We start from the raw sequence: 18,000 nt of genomic DNA, 5'->3' as shown, positions 1-18,000 counted from the left end.
TCACCCCCCCTCCCCCATATTCCTTAATTCCTTTAGCCCCAGGAGTTAATTCCTCCTTGAAATCAGAAAATGTTTTGGCCTCAACTACTTTCTGTGGTAGTGAATTCCACACATTCACCATCCTCTGAGTGAAGAAATTCCTCCTCATCTCAGTCTTCAGAATTAATCTATGATCCCCAGTTTTGGATTCCTCCACACTTTGGGACATTTTTTCTGAATCTACCTTGTTAGAATTTTATATGTTTCAATGAGATCTCCTCTCACTCACCTAAACTCCAATGAATACAATCCTAAATTACTTACTGTCTCTCATATGACAGATCTGCCATTCCAGGAGTCAGCTTAGTAAACCATTGCTGAAAGATAAGGACACCAAAGCTGCACACTTACTCCAGATGTGGCCTCACCAACGCCTGATACAATTGCAGCAAAACATTCTTATTCCTACACTCAAATCCTCTCGCCATGAAAGCTGACATACCATTTGCCTTCTTTACTGCCTCGTGTACCTGCGCGTTTTCAGCGACATGATGCATGAAGACACCAAGGTCTCGTTGAGTATCTACCTCTCTCAATTCACACCCATTCAAGTAATAATCTGTCTTCCTATTATTACTACCAGAGTGGGTAACCTCACATTTATCCACATTATCTGCCATGTATATGCCCATACACAAATCACGCTGAAGCATCTCTATATTCTCCTCACAGCTCACCCTCCCACCCAACTTGGTATCATCTACAAATTTGGAGATAATACTTTCAGTTCCCTCTTCCAAATCATTAATATATAATGTGAACAGTTGGGGTTGTAGCACAGATCCTGCAGAAACCCACCAGTCACTGACTGCCAATCAGAAAAAGACTCATTTATGCAAACTTTTTGATTCCTATCTGCTAACCCGCTTTCTATCCATCTCAAGACAATACCTGCAACCCCATAACTTTACATAGTAGCCTGTTATGTGAGACCTTGTCAAAAGTCTAAATAAATCACACCCACTAGCTCTCCTCGATCAAATCTACTAATTTCATGCTCAAAGAATTTCAAAGAATCAGGTAGATTCGTGAAACATGATTTTCCCTTTGTAAATCCATGCTGACTTTGTCTGATTATACCACTGCTTTCCAAATTCTCTGCTACAAAATGCTTGATAGTGGACCCTAATAACTTCCCCAGTACCAATGTTAGGTTCACTGGTCTATAGTTACCCATTTTCTCTCTACCTCTCTTTCTGAATAGTGAGCATTAGCTACCTTCCAATCTGTAGGAACCAGAGTCCAAAGAATTTTGGAAAATAACCACCAACGGCTCTACTATTTTCAGGGCCACTTCTTTAACTTTGGGATGAAGATTATCAGGACCTGGGGATTTATCCACCTTCCATCTCATTGATTTCCCCCAAATAACTTCTTTACAAATGCTGATTTCCTTCAGCTCCTCACTAAAACTTATTTCTCTCTGCACTTCTGGTACATTATTCATGTCTTCATTTGTGAAGACTGAAGCAAAGTACAAATTTAATTCCTCAGCCAATTCTTTATTCCCTGTTACGAATTCTCCCACTTCTGACTGTGAGGAACATACTTTCATTTTTGTCAACCTTTTTCTCTTTACATATCTATAGAAATGTCAGTCAGTTTTTATGTTCCCCACTAGCTTACTGTCATACTCTGTTTTTCTCTTCTTAATCAATTCCTTGGAACTCCTTTGTTGAATTTATAAACTGCTCCCAATCCTCAGGTCTATTGCTTTTCATATACTTTTCACTCTCTACCCACGTCAGACAGGTACACTTAGGAACTTGATGGATGGAATTATCAATATGAAACAATGCTTGATGGCATCTACATAATATTTAAAATAAAGTTTTTTTTTTAAAGTTTATTCATTAGTCACAAGTAGGCTTACATTAAAACTGCAATTAAGTTATTGTGAAAATCACCTAGTCGCCACACTCCATTGCCTGTTCGGGTACACTGAGGGAGAATTTGACTTGGTCAATGCACCTAACCAGCACATCTTTGGGATGTGGGAAGGAACCGGAGCACCCGGAGGAAACGCACACAGATGGGGAAAATATGCAAACTCCACACTGACAGTGACCCAAGCCGGGAATTGAACCCAGGTCCCTGGCACTGTGAAGTAGCAGTGCTAATCACTGTGCTGCTCATTTACTCCTGAAATGTGGCATTGCTATGATTCAGCCATTGTGCATCACAGATTTTCCCCAGTCACTGCCAAACTCAAGACCATGGGCAAGTTGGACGCAAGTTCATAGCAGTAAATTAGTATTAAGGCCTATAGGGCAGAAGAAGATCATTTAGTCTCCCTGAATGCTGATTCTTTAAAAGGCTTAAGCAGTTTCGTACCATCTCCAGCTTTTTCCCAATACCCTGAAAATTAGTTCCTTTCAAGTGCATGTCTGATTGCCTTTGTGTCAGCTTGGATAAAACTGACTGAAAGACAGGAAATGGTGCGTTGTGGTAAATGGCCATTTTTCAGACTGGACGATGGTAGATAGTGGTGCTTCCCAAGGATCAGCACTAGGACCACTGAGGGAAATAAATAGGGAGGGCTATGGGGTAGGGCAGGGGATCGAGAACAAGTGGATTGCTCCACAGGGAGCTTCTCCATATGGTTTGAGTCGATTGGCCTCCTTGATGTCATTATGATATTTCCTAAAGTGGTGCCAGAATTATACAGCATAGTCCAGTTAGTGCCTAATCTGAGATTTGTAAAGATTTACCTTTGCTTTATTGTTTTGTAATAAATACAGAAAATGTTGGAAATATTCAGCAGTTCAAGCAGAATCTGTGGAGAGAGGAAAGTTAATTTTCAGATCAATGACCTATTGCCAGATCATGATATGTGGTGTGACAGGACAGCTCAGAACAAGGAATAACCAGCAATGATGCAGGATTCAGTCAAGCCTGGATTTTCAGTATATGTATGCAGCAGAAGACATTAGGAAAGCCCTGTTTGACTGGAGGATTGCCAGCTTGGATTGTTACAGAGTGGATTGGGAGAAGTTTGATCACCATGTTCCTCAGTTATGTTCCATTCATTCTGACAAAGTACTGTCAGCCCTACACATGACCCTTCCTTTGAAAAGTGACATCTTATTTGTAGCAATTTGAATTCAAGATCTTTGTTTTTATGTTATTAACACATATAAAGTGCCCCTCTTCTTAAGGTAGTGACCATTGCAGCTTCCACTGTCATTCTGACCCCTCTTGAATCGTTAGCAGTTTCCAGGATTGTGATTGTGGACTACATGACTGCATCACAGTTTTCCTCTAACTGCTGCTACTTCCATTGAATGGAGCAAGTGTCATGATTGATTTACAAAACCAACGTCCAAAATCAAAGCAAATTTAGGCCAACTATTACACCTAAGTGCTGCACTGTGAGGCCAGCCAACTCGAGACCTGGCAAGGCTGGGGTGAGGAACTCATCTGGTATTTGTACTGTTCCACACAAGCTCATAGAATTCCCACTGGCCATGAGTGGAGCTAAGACTCTGTCATTACTGCTGACAAACCATTCTGACAGAAGAAGGATTGCTTCCTGATCCAGTGGCTACTGTGATTTTCCCACACTGTTCCAGGAATAGATGTGACATATAAATTCCTTTTTTATGTAATAAGCAAATGATCTCTGAGCTCCTGTTCCAATGCACAGTCATTTAAAGCTTGTCAACTGAATGGTGTTGGACATACTAGAGCCCTCTCTCTTTCCAGCCCTGCAGGAAGCTGTTCCATTCACTAACATTAATCTGCAGCTAATAAAGTCACTGCCCCATTAGACGAGGCTCTAATTAAGAGAACTAATTTCAGAGCACTTCCTAAAGATTCTCACAGAAGTGAAAAGATTCCATCTCCCACTGAGTACTGATAAGGCCAGAGATGCTGAAGAGCCAGTGAGGTGAAAATTTGATGATATTTATAATTGAGGTACCAAAAATGGTACATTTGGATTTGTGCTTCTGAACCTCATCTGTACAATCTCTACCAATATGTTATACTTGGCAATAAACCTTAAATTGTGCCATCACCAGAACAGTCCACCTCCATAACTTTGCTCCTGTTGCAGCTCATCTGCTAAAACACACATTCATACCTTTGTACCTCTAGACTTGACTATTCCAATAGTCTCCTGATTGGTCTTAGCTAACACCAAATTCCATTTACCTAAAATCCCTGTGTGCTGCTGACCCACATTGACTTCTGATCTGACACTGCTTTGATATTTAATCCTGGCATTTAAATCTCCAAGGCCTCAGACCTCCCTGTCTCTGACTTCCCCCAGCCCAACAACCCTTCAAGATTTAAATGCTTCTGCAATTCTAGTGAGTTCTATATTTTTTCTTCACTTCACCATTTAGGGCTGTGTCTTCAGTTGCCTAGGAACAGTGTCAAAATTCCTTTCTGAAACCTTGACTCTTAAAGTCCATCTTTTTGACCAAACTTTTGATCATAATTCTAATATCTCCTTATGTAGCTCAGTATTAATTTTGCCTTAATTTACCCTCTTGTGAAACAGCATGGAAAATTTTTTAAAAGTTGAAGGCAATATATCAATGTAAGTTGTTGATACAATCGGATGTTCCATCATACTATAGGTCCAGTGTGAAAAGGCCTTCATGACATTCGCATCATCCATGCCTTGCATGGTTGCAACAGTTTATCTATCTTTCTATCCAAGGTCCTAACTGTCATACCTTGGAGTCGTTTGTAAACTTGTGGATTGCCTCTTGGATGGATGTAAATATCCCATGATGTTATATGAGGAAGGCAGGGGTATTCTACGTGGTCTGTGAGAAAGCAAGTCCTTGGCCAACGAGTAAGGCTGCTCGTTGTCTGCTGGTGCTTCAACCTGAGCTGTTTTCTTGGCAGCTTTTGTCAGTGGTGGTTTGCCATTGCCTTCCATCTCAGGATCAGACAGGAGAAAGCAGGTGTAAGTCTATCTCAGCTGGAATGAGAATTGAACCTGTGCTGTGAGTATTATTGTCACGTGTTAATATACAGTGAAAAGTATTGTTTCTTGCATGCTACACAGACAAAACATACCATACATAGAGGAGGAAAGGAGAGTGAGCAGAATGTAGTCTTAAAATCATAACTAGGGTGTAGACAAAGATCATTAAAGCATTGTTACAGGGTTTAAAAGAGTTGGAGTAGTGTTTTAAGAGCATACAATGAGAGTAAAAGAATCTAAGAGTATGAGCAAGAAGGGACTGAGTCAAGAAAGCATACAGCATGCTTGCCTTCATCAGCCAGGGCATTGAATTTGCAAATTGGCAAGTCATGTTGCAGCATTATAGAACCTTAGTTAGGCCACACTTGGAATATAGTGTTCAATTCTGGTTGCCACACTACTAGAAGAATGTGGAGGCTTTGGAGAGGGTACAGAAAAGATTTACCAGGCTGTTGCCTGGTATGAAGGGCATTAGCTATGAGGAGAGATCGGAGAAACTTGATTTGTTCTCACTGGAACAACGGAAGTTGAGGGGTAACCTGATAGAAGTCTGCAAGATTGAGAGGCATGGACAGCATAGATAGTCAGAAGCTTTTTCCCAGGGTGGAAGAGTCAATTACTAGGGGGCATAGCTTTAAGGTGCGAGGGGCAATGTTTAAACGAGATGTACGAGGCAGATTTTTTACACAGAGTGGTGGGTGCCTGGAACTCATTGCTGAGGGTGGTAGTGGAAGTGGATATGGGAGTGACTTTTAAGGGACGTCTGACAAATGCATGAATAGGATAGGAATAAAGCGATATAGTACCCGGAGGGGTTGGGGGTTTTAGTTCAGTTGGGCAGCATGGTTGGTGCAGGCTTGGAGGGCCAAAGGGGGCCTGTTCCTGTGCTATAATTTTCTTTGTTCTTTGAGCACAGTTTGCAAGAAGCCACCAAGCTTAACCACTGCCTAGCCACCTGGCCCCCTCTCCCCCACCCCCTTCTCCTTCCCCACCCTCCCTCCCCCAGAGTCCTGGGCCAATATTTATGCCTCAGTCAACCTCATTAAAGCAAAATATTTGTTCACTTCTTCTTTGCTGTTTTTTACATCTTTCTATGTGCAAATGTTTGCTGCATTACTACAGTGATGAGATATCAAAAAGCAAATCATTGGCTATAAGACTTTGAGACATCTAGAGGTTGTGAAATGTGCTTTTAATACAAGTTCTTTTGTTTCTTTTTACAACAGATCTCCAATTTCATATTTAGCTACACGCCAGTAACTGATGTTAATAGGCCTATTGTTTCCTGGTTTTAACTTGCTGTCCCTTTTAAATGTGGTCCTTTATGCACTCCATGGGAATCTCACTGAGCTGCTAAATATGAGCCTGTCGTTCTATTTCTTAGTGTCCTTTTTTCTAGCACCCAAGGCCAGTAACCCCAATCTTTTTTGAAGAGGCCTAATTGTAAAAGCAGTTGTTTTCATAACTACTTCTCCATGTTTTAAATTTAATCAGCTCTGGAATGGTGTTGGAAATTCAGCATTTATACAGTAGTCAAGACCTAATGCAAAGCAGTAATTTGAAACCTCAGCTGTATTAACTATGTTATTGTTGTTCTGTTCTGCCTACTCGCATCTTGTTAAGGGAAAGCTTCTAATCTCTCATCTTTCTTGTGGTTTGTGAATCTTGAATTCCTGCACTGCAGATTTCAATTTGTGTCTATATTTCATAATTCTGATGGCTGAATCCACTGGAACAGCTAAACGTGTCCTTCTGTTTGGAATTCAGTAACAAGTACTTGGCTTATGTTGTATTTTGGGTCGTGATGCAGTGAAGGATCAAATTGGAACCTAATCTTTACACACTTGCATGCATTTACACATTTATATGCATTTATTTACACATTAGCCTGTTCCTATATATAGATTACTTGAAAAGACTCGCATTCCAATCATTATCTTGCAATTATGTTTTTGTTTATATATGCTGTTTGTGAAACCTACCTCTCCATTTCACCAGATGAAGGAACAGCATTCCGAAAGCTTGTGATTCCAAATAAACCTGTTGGACTTTAATCTGGTGTTGTGAGACTTGTCATGTTCACTCCAGTCCAACGTCGGCATCTCCACATTGTGCCTATATATAGGAGCACAAATAAATTCCATATAAGATTAAAAAAAACTGAGAAGATAAAACATATAAGATAATGAAGGGGCTAGATAGGGTAGAGGTAGAGAGATTCTTCCCGCTTAGAAAGGATAGCAGAACAAGAGGGCACAGCCTCAAAATAAGGGGGGGGTGCAATTGAGATCGGAGTTGAGGAGGAACTTCTTCACTCAGAGGGTGGTGAGTCACTGGAATTCTCTGCCATTGAAGTGGTGGAGGTAACCTCACTGAATATATTTAAGTCACGGGTAGATAGGTTTCTGATAGACAAGGGAATTAAGGGTTATGGGGAGAAAGCAGGAAAGTGGAACTGATCCACTTCAGATCAGCCATGATCTTGTTGAATGGCGGGGCAGGCTCGAAGGGCTAGATGGCCTACTCCTGCTCCTATTTCTTATTGTTGTTATGTTCTTACTTAGCTCATACCCACTACCTGAATGCAAATAAGTACTTAATATATAATAAACAACTCTATGTTGGAGATCTAGTAGCCATATTTGGATAATGGGATGGAAATCATGGTGTTTGCTGCTGGCAGAAAGATAGATTGTATTTATAAGCAATGTGGATGGAAGCATCAAGTTTCTGTGGCCAGGATTTCCAATTCCAGGTTGGAAACTGGGTGCTGACCTGTCATGGAATACCAGATCACAGAATCCAGACATACACACCTGGAATTTTAAAGGAACAATTGATGGCGGATAGGTTCCCAATCCTGGAGGGTCAATGACAAGTTCTCTGGTATTCAGTGATCAGCAACTCCATCAGCCAAGGTGGGAGCTGAAGATCTGAGCATGAAGAGCAAGAGAAAACTCAGTTAAAATGCCACAATTGCCTGACCATGACCCTGGAGGGATAGTCCCTCTGAGGGACAACCAGTGGCTGCAGCTGTGGTCTAGCAGCCATTATGGTTTGTGAAGGCCTCTGTCACCCCCCTGCCCACCCCCTCCATAAGTCATGGTGCCCCATCCCCCTACCCTGAGCCCGTTGTATTGGCCTGGGCATAGTCTAGTCAAACGTGAGCTGCCAATATTGCTGACTGACAACAATAAGCCCTATTATTACTAATAATTAGTGGGGAGTTGATCCTTCCCATATTGAAAATGGCTCAGGGTTGTGGTGCAGCATGGAGAACAAAATTGTGTACTCAGCTGCCTCCAATCTCAGCTGGCCAGAGTGATATTTAATAGATTAAGTGAATGGACGAAACTGTGCAAATGCTGTTCCTCTGTTTTGCACTTAAAAATGAATGGAACATTGGACTTCCACTGCTTCTAGATTTTTGCATTTAGATAGTCCAAAGTGACTTGGGGGTCAAAGAACATAACATGTCATGAACGGGTGCAGAAAATAAGCAAAAAGACTAATGAAATTCTGCCCTTTTTATCTAGAGGACTAGGATACATGCGTATAGAAATTATGCTTCAATTATGCAAACTCCTGGTTAGATCACACTTTGAGTACCTTAAACAGTTCTGGGCACTGCACCTTAGGAAGCTGATATTGGCCTTGGAGGGGCTTCCTAATATGATAGCTAGACTTCAAAGGTTAAATTGTGGAGAGATATTACATAATTCAGGGTTGTATTTCCTTAACTTGTCAATGTCAGGGATAATTTGGTTGAAGTTTTGAGGTATTATGGGTGGACTAAATAGAGAGAAAGTCACAAGTGGGATTACGTTCACACTGTAATGAAGTTACTGTGAAAATCCCCTAGTCACCACACTCTGGGTATACTGAGGGAGAATTTATCATGGCCAATTCACCTAACCTGCACATCCTTGGACTATGGGAGGAAACTGGAGCACCTGGAGGAAACGCACGCAGACACGGAGAGAACTTGTAGACTCCACACAGAGAGTGACCCATTGGGAGTTATATCTGGGTCCCTGATGCTGTGAGGCAACACTGCTAACCACTGTGGCCATAGTGTATCCACTGGGTAATATGAACAAAGAACAGCACAGCACAGGAAACAGGCCCTTCGGTCCTACAAGCCCACACCGCCCATTTTAACACTCAGTGAGTGCCTTATTCCAATCCTCCTTCTACCTATGACTTTTGTCTACATCTAGTGGACTCCACAATAAAGGGGTGCAAATTTAGGGAATTATATGTGCGTCAGATTACGGGAGATCCAATTTAGAGACAATTTGTTAACACCAATCAGCCTAAAAGCACGTTTTTGGAGTGTGGGAACCGAGCACCCGGAGAAAACCCATGCAAGCACAGGGAGAATGTGCAAACTCCCACTGACATTGACCCAAGCCAGAGATCTGACCCGGGTCCACGTATCTGCACAGCAGACAGTGATAGTCACTGAGCTGTCGTGTTGCCCTTCAATTGGTCCAGTTTAAGTGCACACTAATGACATGAAGCACTAGGCAACTCTTGAAACAACGTCCAAGAGCAGCCCTCACACGACCCACCGCCTGTATGCCCCTTGTTGGCCAACAAGGAGGACCGAATCGCCTGTGGATATAAAAAAGAGACATCAATAAACGTACAACAGCCTATACAGACATTAATGGAAGATCCCCAATAGCTCCAACGTAAGAGACAAGTGAGCCTTACAGAACACACTTAAAAGACTGAAGGATCTCTGCTGTTCTTTTGTGGGATTTATAAGTGCAAGTACGTATAGAACTTTGAAATAACAGCCAGGGTGGAGAGGCTCTTCCCGCTCAGAAAGGACAGTAGGACTAGAGGGCACAGCCTCAAGATAAAGGGGGGGCGGTTTAGAACAGAGTTGAGGAGGAACTTCTTCACTCAAAGAGTGGTGAATCTCTGGAATTCTCTGCCCGTCGAAGTGGTGGAGGCTGCCTCGCTAAATATATCTAAGACACGGGTTGATAGGTTTTTGATAGGCAAGGGGATTAAGGGTTATGGGGAGAAGGCGGGAATGTGGAATTGAGACACGACAGATCAGCCATGATCTTATTGAATGGCGGGGCAGGCTTGAGGGGCTAGATGGCCTACTCCTGCTCCTATTTCTTATGTTCTTATTAATAACTCCTTCCGAAGTTTTTGATTAGGAATGGAATTGGACAATCTGGGTATAGTGTACACTGAGAAAACAGTGGTCCCCTTGTTGCTTTGGTTTGTCACGTTTCTAATGCGTCAGTTACACAGTGAAGATGGAAGTTTTGCTGACTAGGTTTTCATTCACTCGTGGCCAAAGTTCTGAATGACAGTTTTTTCATGATCTATGGAAGGAGGTGGTTTCTCTGAGCTGAATGCTCTTTATTCATTTGATGCCTTTTGGTGATTGAAGTAGGTCTCAACTCCATTTACTTGCTTTTGCCCCATTTCCTTTAATGCCCTTGCTGAACAAAAATTTTTTTGACCTCAGTCTTGCAAGTTACAATTGGGAAGAGCGCCACCTTTTATGTGAAACATTTTTCTAACTTTACTCCTAATGGCCGAGACTACAATTTCACTTCTAAACCACTCACTTTTTAGGAACTTATAGGTTTGTTGATGGAATCAGCTTACCTTTACTGGAATGCAAGAAAACCTGAAGATCAGAAGCCATTGGATGTTTATGTACTGACTTGTTGAGAGATTGCCCTTCAGCACACTACATTTCTGCAGTTGCTGCAGCTTACCTTTTCCCACTCTCTATCAAAATAGGCTTCAACAAGGCTACTAACGTTTAATATCCCTTCAAGAACCTTTTTTTTATAATCTGTCATTTCCTTGAAGCAGCACATGGGGATAGTAGTGGGTAGTGGGATTTCTCCTGTTATGGAACTTTTTGGGAAGTGATTGTTGCCCACAAGGTGGAGTTGGACCACCTTGTTGATACACTAAAGTCAATTTGTGTTTTTTTTTAATACAACTGAGTGGCTTGATGTGCCATTTGAGGACAGCTAAGAACTAACCTTTGAGGTAGAATTTTAAGGATGGTGAGTGATCCTGAGAGTGAGTGCTTAACTCTCAAACTTCTACTGTCATTTAACGTTGATTGGCAGTGGCCAGGGCTTCTGTCTGTCCTTGAAAGAAGTCCTGCCCATAAGAGCTATAGGCCAATTGAATTGGTTGACAGCTCTTCAACTTGGCCAGGCAAGTGCTACTGTGTTGGCTAGAAGTGGTAGTGCAGGACTCTGCTTGGGACTATGTCCCAGGTCCCAAGGGCAGGAGAGTAGGAAGGCTTTTTGAGATTGTTTTTGCTGAGTTCATAATAATTGGTGGCAGGAAACTTTCAGCTTTGCTAGAAGAAAAGCTATACATTGGACTAATGGTTAAGAAAACCAATGCCAGAAATCTAAAGGACATCTAATTAAGGAAACTAGAGAAGTGAAGAAAGTTAAAGAAAGTAGAGAAATGAAGAAGAGCTTCCAAGAAGGCTTAAGTTAAAGGAACAGAGGAAACTGAACTAGAAGAAAATGTTGTTGAGTGAAGACACAGACAAGACTAAGAAGGAGTTGGCTAGTGAGAAGCCAGAAAGAAATCGGAAGTGTTTCCAAGGTTTGTGAAATTGTACTGCAGACTGTGGAGTAATAGGTGAAATAATTGTGTAACAATCAGTGGCTTAGAGTTTGTGTAAAAGCATTTAAGACAAAGGAATACTGAAATCATAGTTCAAGAACCTGGAGGCTGGAACTTGATGAAAAAAGCTAAGAGAAAGCATTGGTTGGGAAGAAAATTTTAAAAGTGTGTTTGAGAGTGGAATTTGTCAGCACTTGTAAGGACAATCATCTGGGAGGAACTTGAGGAGAAATCCACGGAAGATTGATTAAGTGACATTTGGTTGCAGAGTCAGGTGTTGTCTGATCACAGTCGGCCTGTAGGTTTAAAGAGACAATGTTTACTGAAAACTTTATTACATAGGATAGTTTGTAACCTGTGTTATCCTTAAAATCTGCGTACATTTGTGAAGAAAAGTGGGAGTGAAGGAGTTTGTTTAATAGTTTTTATGTTGTTGAAGGCTAATTGGCAGTCCTGCGATTCTGTTGCTCTGTTTTCTGAAAAGAGGAAAAGTTATCATCTTTTGAGCCTGGGTTCCATCCTGGGATTTTGTCGTAACGTCAGCTGGGATGGTAACAAGATTTACACTCACGTTCCGAATTACGACTCTTAAATAAGTACTATGCTTTGATGTTGTAATGGGACTTATTTGTACAGGAACCAGATCCCCTGTGTGGCATCCCAAAATCTGGAAGGACCTGAAAACTGGCCGTTTGAAATTGGCATGCAAACCTTTTTCTTTATTTCGGTGTTTTTCAAACTATTTTTTCACGGCCACCCGCTTTTACCAAATGGTCGTCTCTCGTGACCCACGACACACGGGATGTGTAAAAAAAAAGTATGATCTTTCCACTTCTGTACAAAGATTATACCCTATGTTAAACTCGGCAGAGGGTTCCATTTCAGATCCATTTTCCAGTTTATTCGGGCCATACTCCAGCAGAAAGGAAGTTGGAAGTATTTTGCAAATTCCTCTCGTCGAAAGTAGATTCAAAAGAAATGCCTCAAATCAGACAACACACTCATTTACTGTGCATCACCCAACCACAGAAAATCGACTACCGTTTATCTGTGATTTCACATTTTAAGATGCACCTTTTGGAATGCCGAGCTCACCTGGTCAATGTGCTGCTTTTAGATGGAAACTTAATAGGGCAGTTACCAATTATCTCTATCTGTTACCACCCAATCAATAAGCCTCTCTGGTAGGTAGGATATGTCACAGCAGTAACTTCATTTTGCTGCATCCGCTGAAGACTGGGATGTGTTGATTATTCATTCTCACTTAACAGCCATATTTTTTAAAAATGTCTCAATGGTTTTCCTGTTTTTCAGACATCATCTCATTTTTGAAATTGATTCAAAATCAAAATACTTTTCTGCACACAGGAAAAATAATGAGCTGGATTGTGAGATACTTACCAAAATAGCCTTCCTTCACCGCGGAAAAATCAAGACTCATCAGAGTTCCACTGAGCTGCAGTACTGCTGCTACAGTCACAAGCTAAACGGGATTTACCATTCATTTAAAAACACACATCTCTCTCTTCCCCCTCTTCTTTCCTACCTTTTCCTTTCAAAAAAAGTCTCTTTTTCAACGGGATCGCACAACCATCCATGCATTTTTAACAGGGACACAGAAAATCCCACTTTTTTAAACAGGATCACAAAATCCAGTGTTTTTTTTTAAACAAGATGACAGAACACCCGTTTTTTTTTTGTTTTTGAACAGGATCAGTTTATAGTCAAAGTCATAGAAGTTTACAGCATGGAAATGTGCAGTGCAATGAGAATTCACCCAGCCAACATTTTTAACATCCCACAACTCGCCTGTGGGTAGCAACCCCTCACTTTGAAAAGCCTGCTTTATCTGATTCTCCTCATTCTGTGACATTTTGCTATCTTGGTTTCGAGAAAGGCCCTACTGTCTCTCTCCCCCGCTAGTTGTCCACTTCTCTTTAAGAAGCACAACTGACAGGTGACTTTGTCAAAAGAATTTTGTTCTGATCGGTAGTGCTCGTTGTATTGGGGATGCAGGGAAAACAGTGGGAGAATGTGTCTGGATGGCTCCCTGACTTCTCCCCATTGCTAGTTAAATTTCCCAGGGACAGCTGAAGAGCAGGAGCCTTCAGGCCAGTGACATATCTCCAGTTCAGGTTGTTTTGGGGGTTCATTATCTGTCATTTTATGTAATGATTTGAATATTGTAGATGATGCACTGGCCTTGTGCTCCAGTGGCTCACCCACTGTAATGTGTGAGAGTAAGATGTGAAGAGGCCATTGTTTACTACTTTATATTTCATACTTCGAATATCTAAGACAAAGTAAAGGATCTAAAATGCATAAAATCCAAAACACGGCATGTGTCCGGCCCATACAATATAAATATAGTTCTAACTCCCTCCCCCTGCCAGGGTATTGTCTAGTTGTTAACTTATTATCATAGCCATTGCAGTTCAGTTCCACATGCTCTGAAGGCACTGATTCTGGGCTGAATCTCAAGAGATACCTGATACCTCATCGGAGATAAAGATACAATTGCAGCGGCTGTTGGAAATCCTGCTCTCAGCGGGCAGAGAAGTGGCTGTTGTCAGAGAGGGAAGAGTGTTGCATTAGTTCACGTTGAGTTCTGGACTGAGACAGTCTGTAGGAATTTAGTTTTCATACCTGGTGTTCGAGGGCAGCATACTTGGTTCTCAAAATGGAGTTGGAATGGAAGCCTGTGCTGTCAGCAGGTGTTCCACAGATCATTTTCCAAATTGAATATCCCTCACCTTGATCAACAAAAAATTACACAATAAGTGTTGGGGGAAAATAAATGGCACTTCTCTTTTTCCTTCCATAACATTTATGGTACATTACTGCAAGAAGGAGATTCCTCATTTTCCCCATCTCTCTCCTCCCCCACCACACCCCTGAACTTTCCCACAGCGAGGGGGAAATAGGGGCCTGATGGTAAGGGAAGGCTCAGGTGGCAGGGATAGTGTTTGTTAGCAGTGATTGTTTCCACAATGTGTTGTGAGCTGTGATTACAACTACCAACAGAGTCAGTGGTGGCAGCTGGCCCTTCTCAGCAGAATCGTTTTTTTTTAAAGTGATTTGATTCATTATTTTAAAGTATTTTTCCCTTGTGTTTTGTTTTCAGAGTAACCTTAAAGCAGCTGTTCAGCTTCTAGAAGATTACAAACATGGTGCTTCACCCACGGGGGTTACTGACCAGCAGGTAAGTGTCTAAATAGCTAATCCTGCCCTTCCTACAATCTAACCTGTCTTTGCTGTTGCTCTCTATTATATCGGTGCTATGGTAGTTCTTGTTTTTCTGAATTTCACTTTCTCGTTTCTCTTATCCTTCGTGTAGCCCGTTCTGCGTGCGCTTCCCGTTTTTGTTCCTCACTCAAGGCTTTTGCTATAATTCACTGTCTCCCAGTTCTGCAAAATTGTGAACTTTTAGTTGTTTTTTTCCAATTGTTCAGGGTGGTTACTGATGATGGTAAAGTTGGTTGGGGTATTAGTGGGATAAATACATGGGGTTACAGGGATAGGCCTGGATGGGATGCTCTGTCGGAGAGTCAGTGCAGACCTGATGGGTAGAATGGCCTCCTTCTGCACAGGGATTCTATGAAAGCTACATTTATCATGGTTGCACATGGACAACAGCAACAACTTGCATTTAGATAGCACCTGTAATGTAATGGAATTTCCTGAGGGGCTTCATGGGAGCATTACACAACAAAATATGACACCAAGACATGTAAGGAAATATTAGGCCAGATGATCACGACTTGTTCAAAGATATTATGAAGTGCCTGAGAAGAGGTAGAACAATTGAGAGGTTTAGGAAGGGAATTTGAGAGTTTAGGGCAGAATCAATCTAAAAGCACTGCTACCAGTGGTGAAATGATTAAAATCGAGGATGCTCAAGAGGCCAGAATTAGATTCGTGCAGATCACTGTGGGGCTAGAGGAGGTCCCACAATGATCTGCACTAAAACAAGGATGAGAATTTTAAACTTAAGACACTGCTTGACTGGGAGCCTCTAATGAGTGCAGGGGTGATAGGTGAGCAAGACTCGGTGTGTGCTAAGACATTGGTAGCTGTTTTGGGTGACCTGAATTGTGGGTGATCAGCCAATAATGCATAGAAATAGTCAAGTCTCCAAGTAACAAAGGCATGAATGAAAGTTCAGAGGCTGATGAGCTGATACAGGAGCAAAGTCAGACAACGTTATAGAGGTGGAAATAGACAGTATTGGGGGTGGCACGAATACCTGGTCACAAGTTCATCTTGGGATCAAATGCGGCACCAAGGTTGCCAACAGTCTTGCTTAGTCTCAGACTGTTACCAGAAAGAGGGATGGAGTTGGTAGCTAGGGAATGGAGTTTGGACAGGAAAACAAAGGCTTGGGAACATCTTCGGGAAGCTATTTGCCCATCCACTACTGCACGTTAGAAAAGCAGTTTGATAATTTAGCAACATGCTGGCACAGTGGTTAGTGCTGCCTCACAGCACCAGGGATCCAGGTTCAATTCCTGGCTTGGGTCACTGTCTGTACAGAATCTGCATGTTCTCCTTGTGTCTGCATGGGTGTGCTCCGGTTTCCTCCCACAGTCCAAAAGACATTCTGGTTAGGTGCATTGGCCATGCTAATTCTCCCTCCATTACCCAAACAGGCTCCAGACTGTGGCGAATTGAAGATTTTCACAGCAACTTCATTGCAGTATTAATGTAAGCCTACTTATGACACTAATTTAAAAAAAGCTTTAAACTTTAAAAACTTTAAACAATGAAGGAGTTGAAGTGCATTGAGGTAGAGTTGGGTGTCATCAACATATGTGTGGAAACAAACGTTGTTTTTGGATAATGTGTGGAAGTTGCAAATGAGAAATAGGAGGTGGTCAAGGATAGACCTATGGGGAACACTAGAGGTAATGCGCAGGAGCAGGAAAAGAGCTATTGTGAGTGATACTCTGGCCATGGTTTTATAAGTGAGCATAAAACTAGGTGAGAGCAGTCCCACTCACCTAGATAACATGCAGGTCTGCAGGTGAGAGTGAAACAACGCATCTCGAGGCTCCTCTCTCTCCAGCTTACTCCTAGCAAATGTCCAATCTCTGGAAATCAAGCTAGACAAACTTAAAGCCAGACTCACTTTTCAAAGGGAACTGAGAAACTGCTGTGTGCTCTGTTTCATGGAGAGATGGCTCACTCCGGTTCCGGTGCCCTGCAACTAGAGGGCTTCTAAATCCGCCGAATGGATCGTACAGCAGCCTCAGGCAAGGCTAGGAGAGGTGGGATCTGCCTTCTAATCAACACCATATGGTGCCTTGACGTAGCAACACTGAGTTTTTGCTCCTCGGACCTAGAATACCTGATGCTAAAATGCCGCCTCTACTACCTTCTGCGGGAGTTATCCTGACAGCAATTTACACCCCATTCCATGTGGATGTGAAGACCGAGCGGAAAGAAATATACGCCACCACAAATAGCCTTGAGTTGAAACATCCTGAGGCCTTGTTCATTGTGGTTGAAGACTTAAGAACATAAGAACATAAGAAATAGGATCAGGAGTAGGCCATCTAGCCCTTCGAGCCTGCCCTGCCATTCAGTAAGATCATGGCTGATCTGTCGTGGCTCAGTTCCACATTCCCGCCCTCTCCCCATAACCCTTAATCCCCTCGCTTATCAAAAACCCGTCAACCCGCGTCTTAAAAATATTTAGCGAGGCAGCCTCCACCACCTCAACGGGCAGAGAATTCCAGAGATTCACCACCCTTTGAGTGAAGAAGTTCCTCCTCAACTCCGTTCTAAACCGCCCCCCCTTTATCTTGAGACTGTGCCCCCTAGTCCTACTGTCCTTTGAGCGGGAAGAGTCTCTCCACCTCTATCCTATCCATCCCATTCATCATCTTATATGTCTCAATGAGATCTCCCCTCATTCTTCTAAACTCTAACAAGTACAAGCCTAGTTTATTCAGCCTCTCCTCATAGCTCAACCCCCTCAACTGCGGTATCAGCCTAGTAAACCTCCTCTGCACTCCCTCCAAGGCCAAAATATCCTTGCGTTCAATCAGGCCAAGCTCAAGAGTGTACTACCAAGTTACCATCAACACATTTCCTGTTCCACCAGAGGCCCAAACATGCAAAACCACTGGTACACAAATATCAAGCCTGCCTACCACTCTATTGCCCACCCACATTGGCAAATCAGACCACAAGGCTGTGCTCCTACTCCAAGCCTACAAGCAAAAACTGAAATGGGAGAATCTGTCAAAGCAAGTCATGCAATGTTGGTCTGAGGAACTTGATGATCTCCTATGGATTTGCTTAGGGTCAGTAGACTGGTCAGCATTTAAACCTCTGCGACCAGCCTGAACGAGTACGCCATTACAGTAACTGATTCTTTA

The 18,000-nt window shown here is 42.3% G+C and overlaps 1 protein-coding gene across 1 annotated transcript in view; it reads left to right on the top strand.

Moving 5' to 3' along the window:
• The window catches only part of LOC145337812 (sideroflexin-5-like), a 206,345-nt gene that overhangs the window by 16,607 nt on the left and 171,738 nt on the right, over positions 1-18,000 (top strand). Inside the window, exon 3 of the mRNA XM_080182664.1 lies at positions 14,742-14,819. Coding sequence (XP_080038790.1) covers positions 14,742-14,819 — 78 coding nt within the window. The remainder of the gene's footprint in view (positions 1-14,741; positions 14,820-18,000) is intronic.

Source organism: Carcharhinus amblyrhynchos, unplaced genomic scaffold (genome assembly GCF_965287045.1).
Source record: "Carcharhinus amblyrhynchos unplaced genomic scaffold, sCarAmb.v2.hapA scaffold_77, whole genome shotgun sequence".
Classification (NCBI taxonomy): Eukaryota; Metazoa; Chordata; class Chondrichthyes; order Carcharhiniformes; family Carcharhinidae; genus Carcharhinus; species Carcharhinus amblyrhynchos.
The sequence above is the reverse complement of the archived record's forward strand: the minus strand, read 5'-3'. Positions and strand labels throughout refer to the sequence as shown.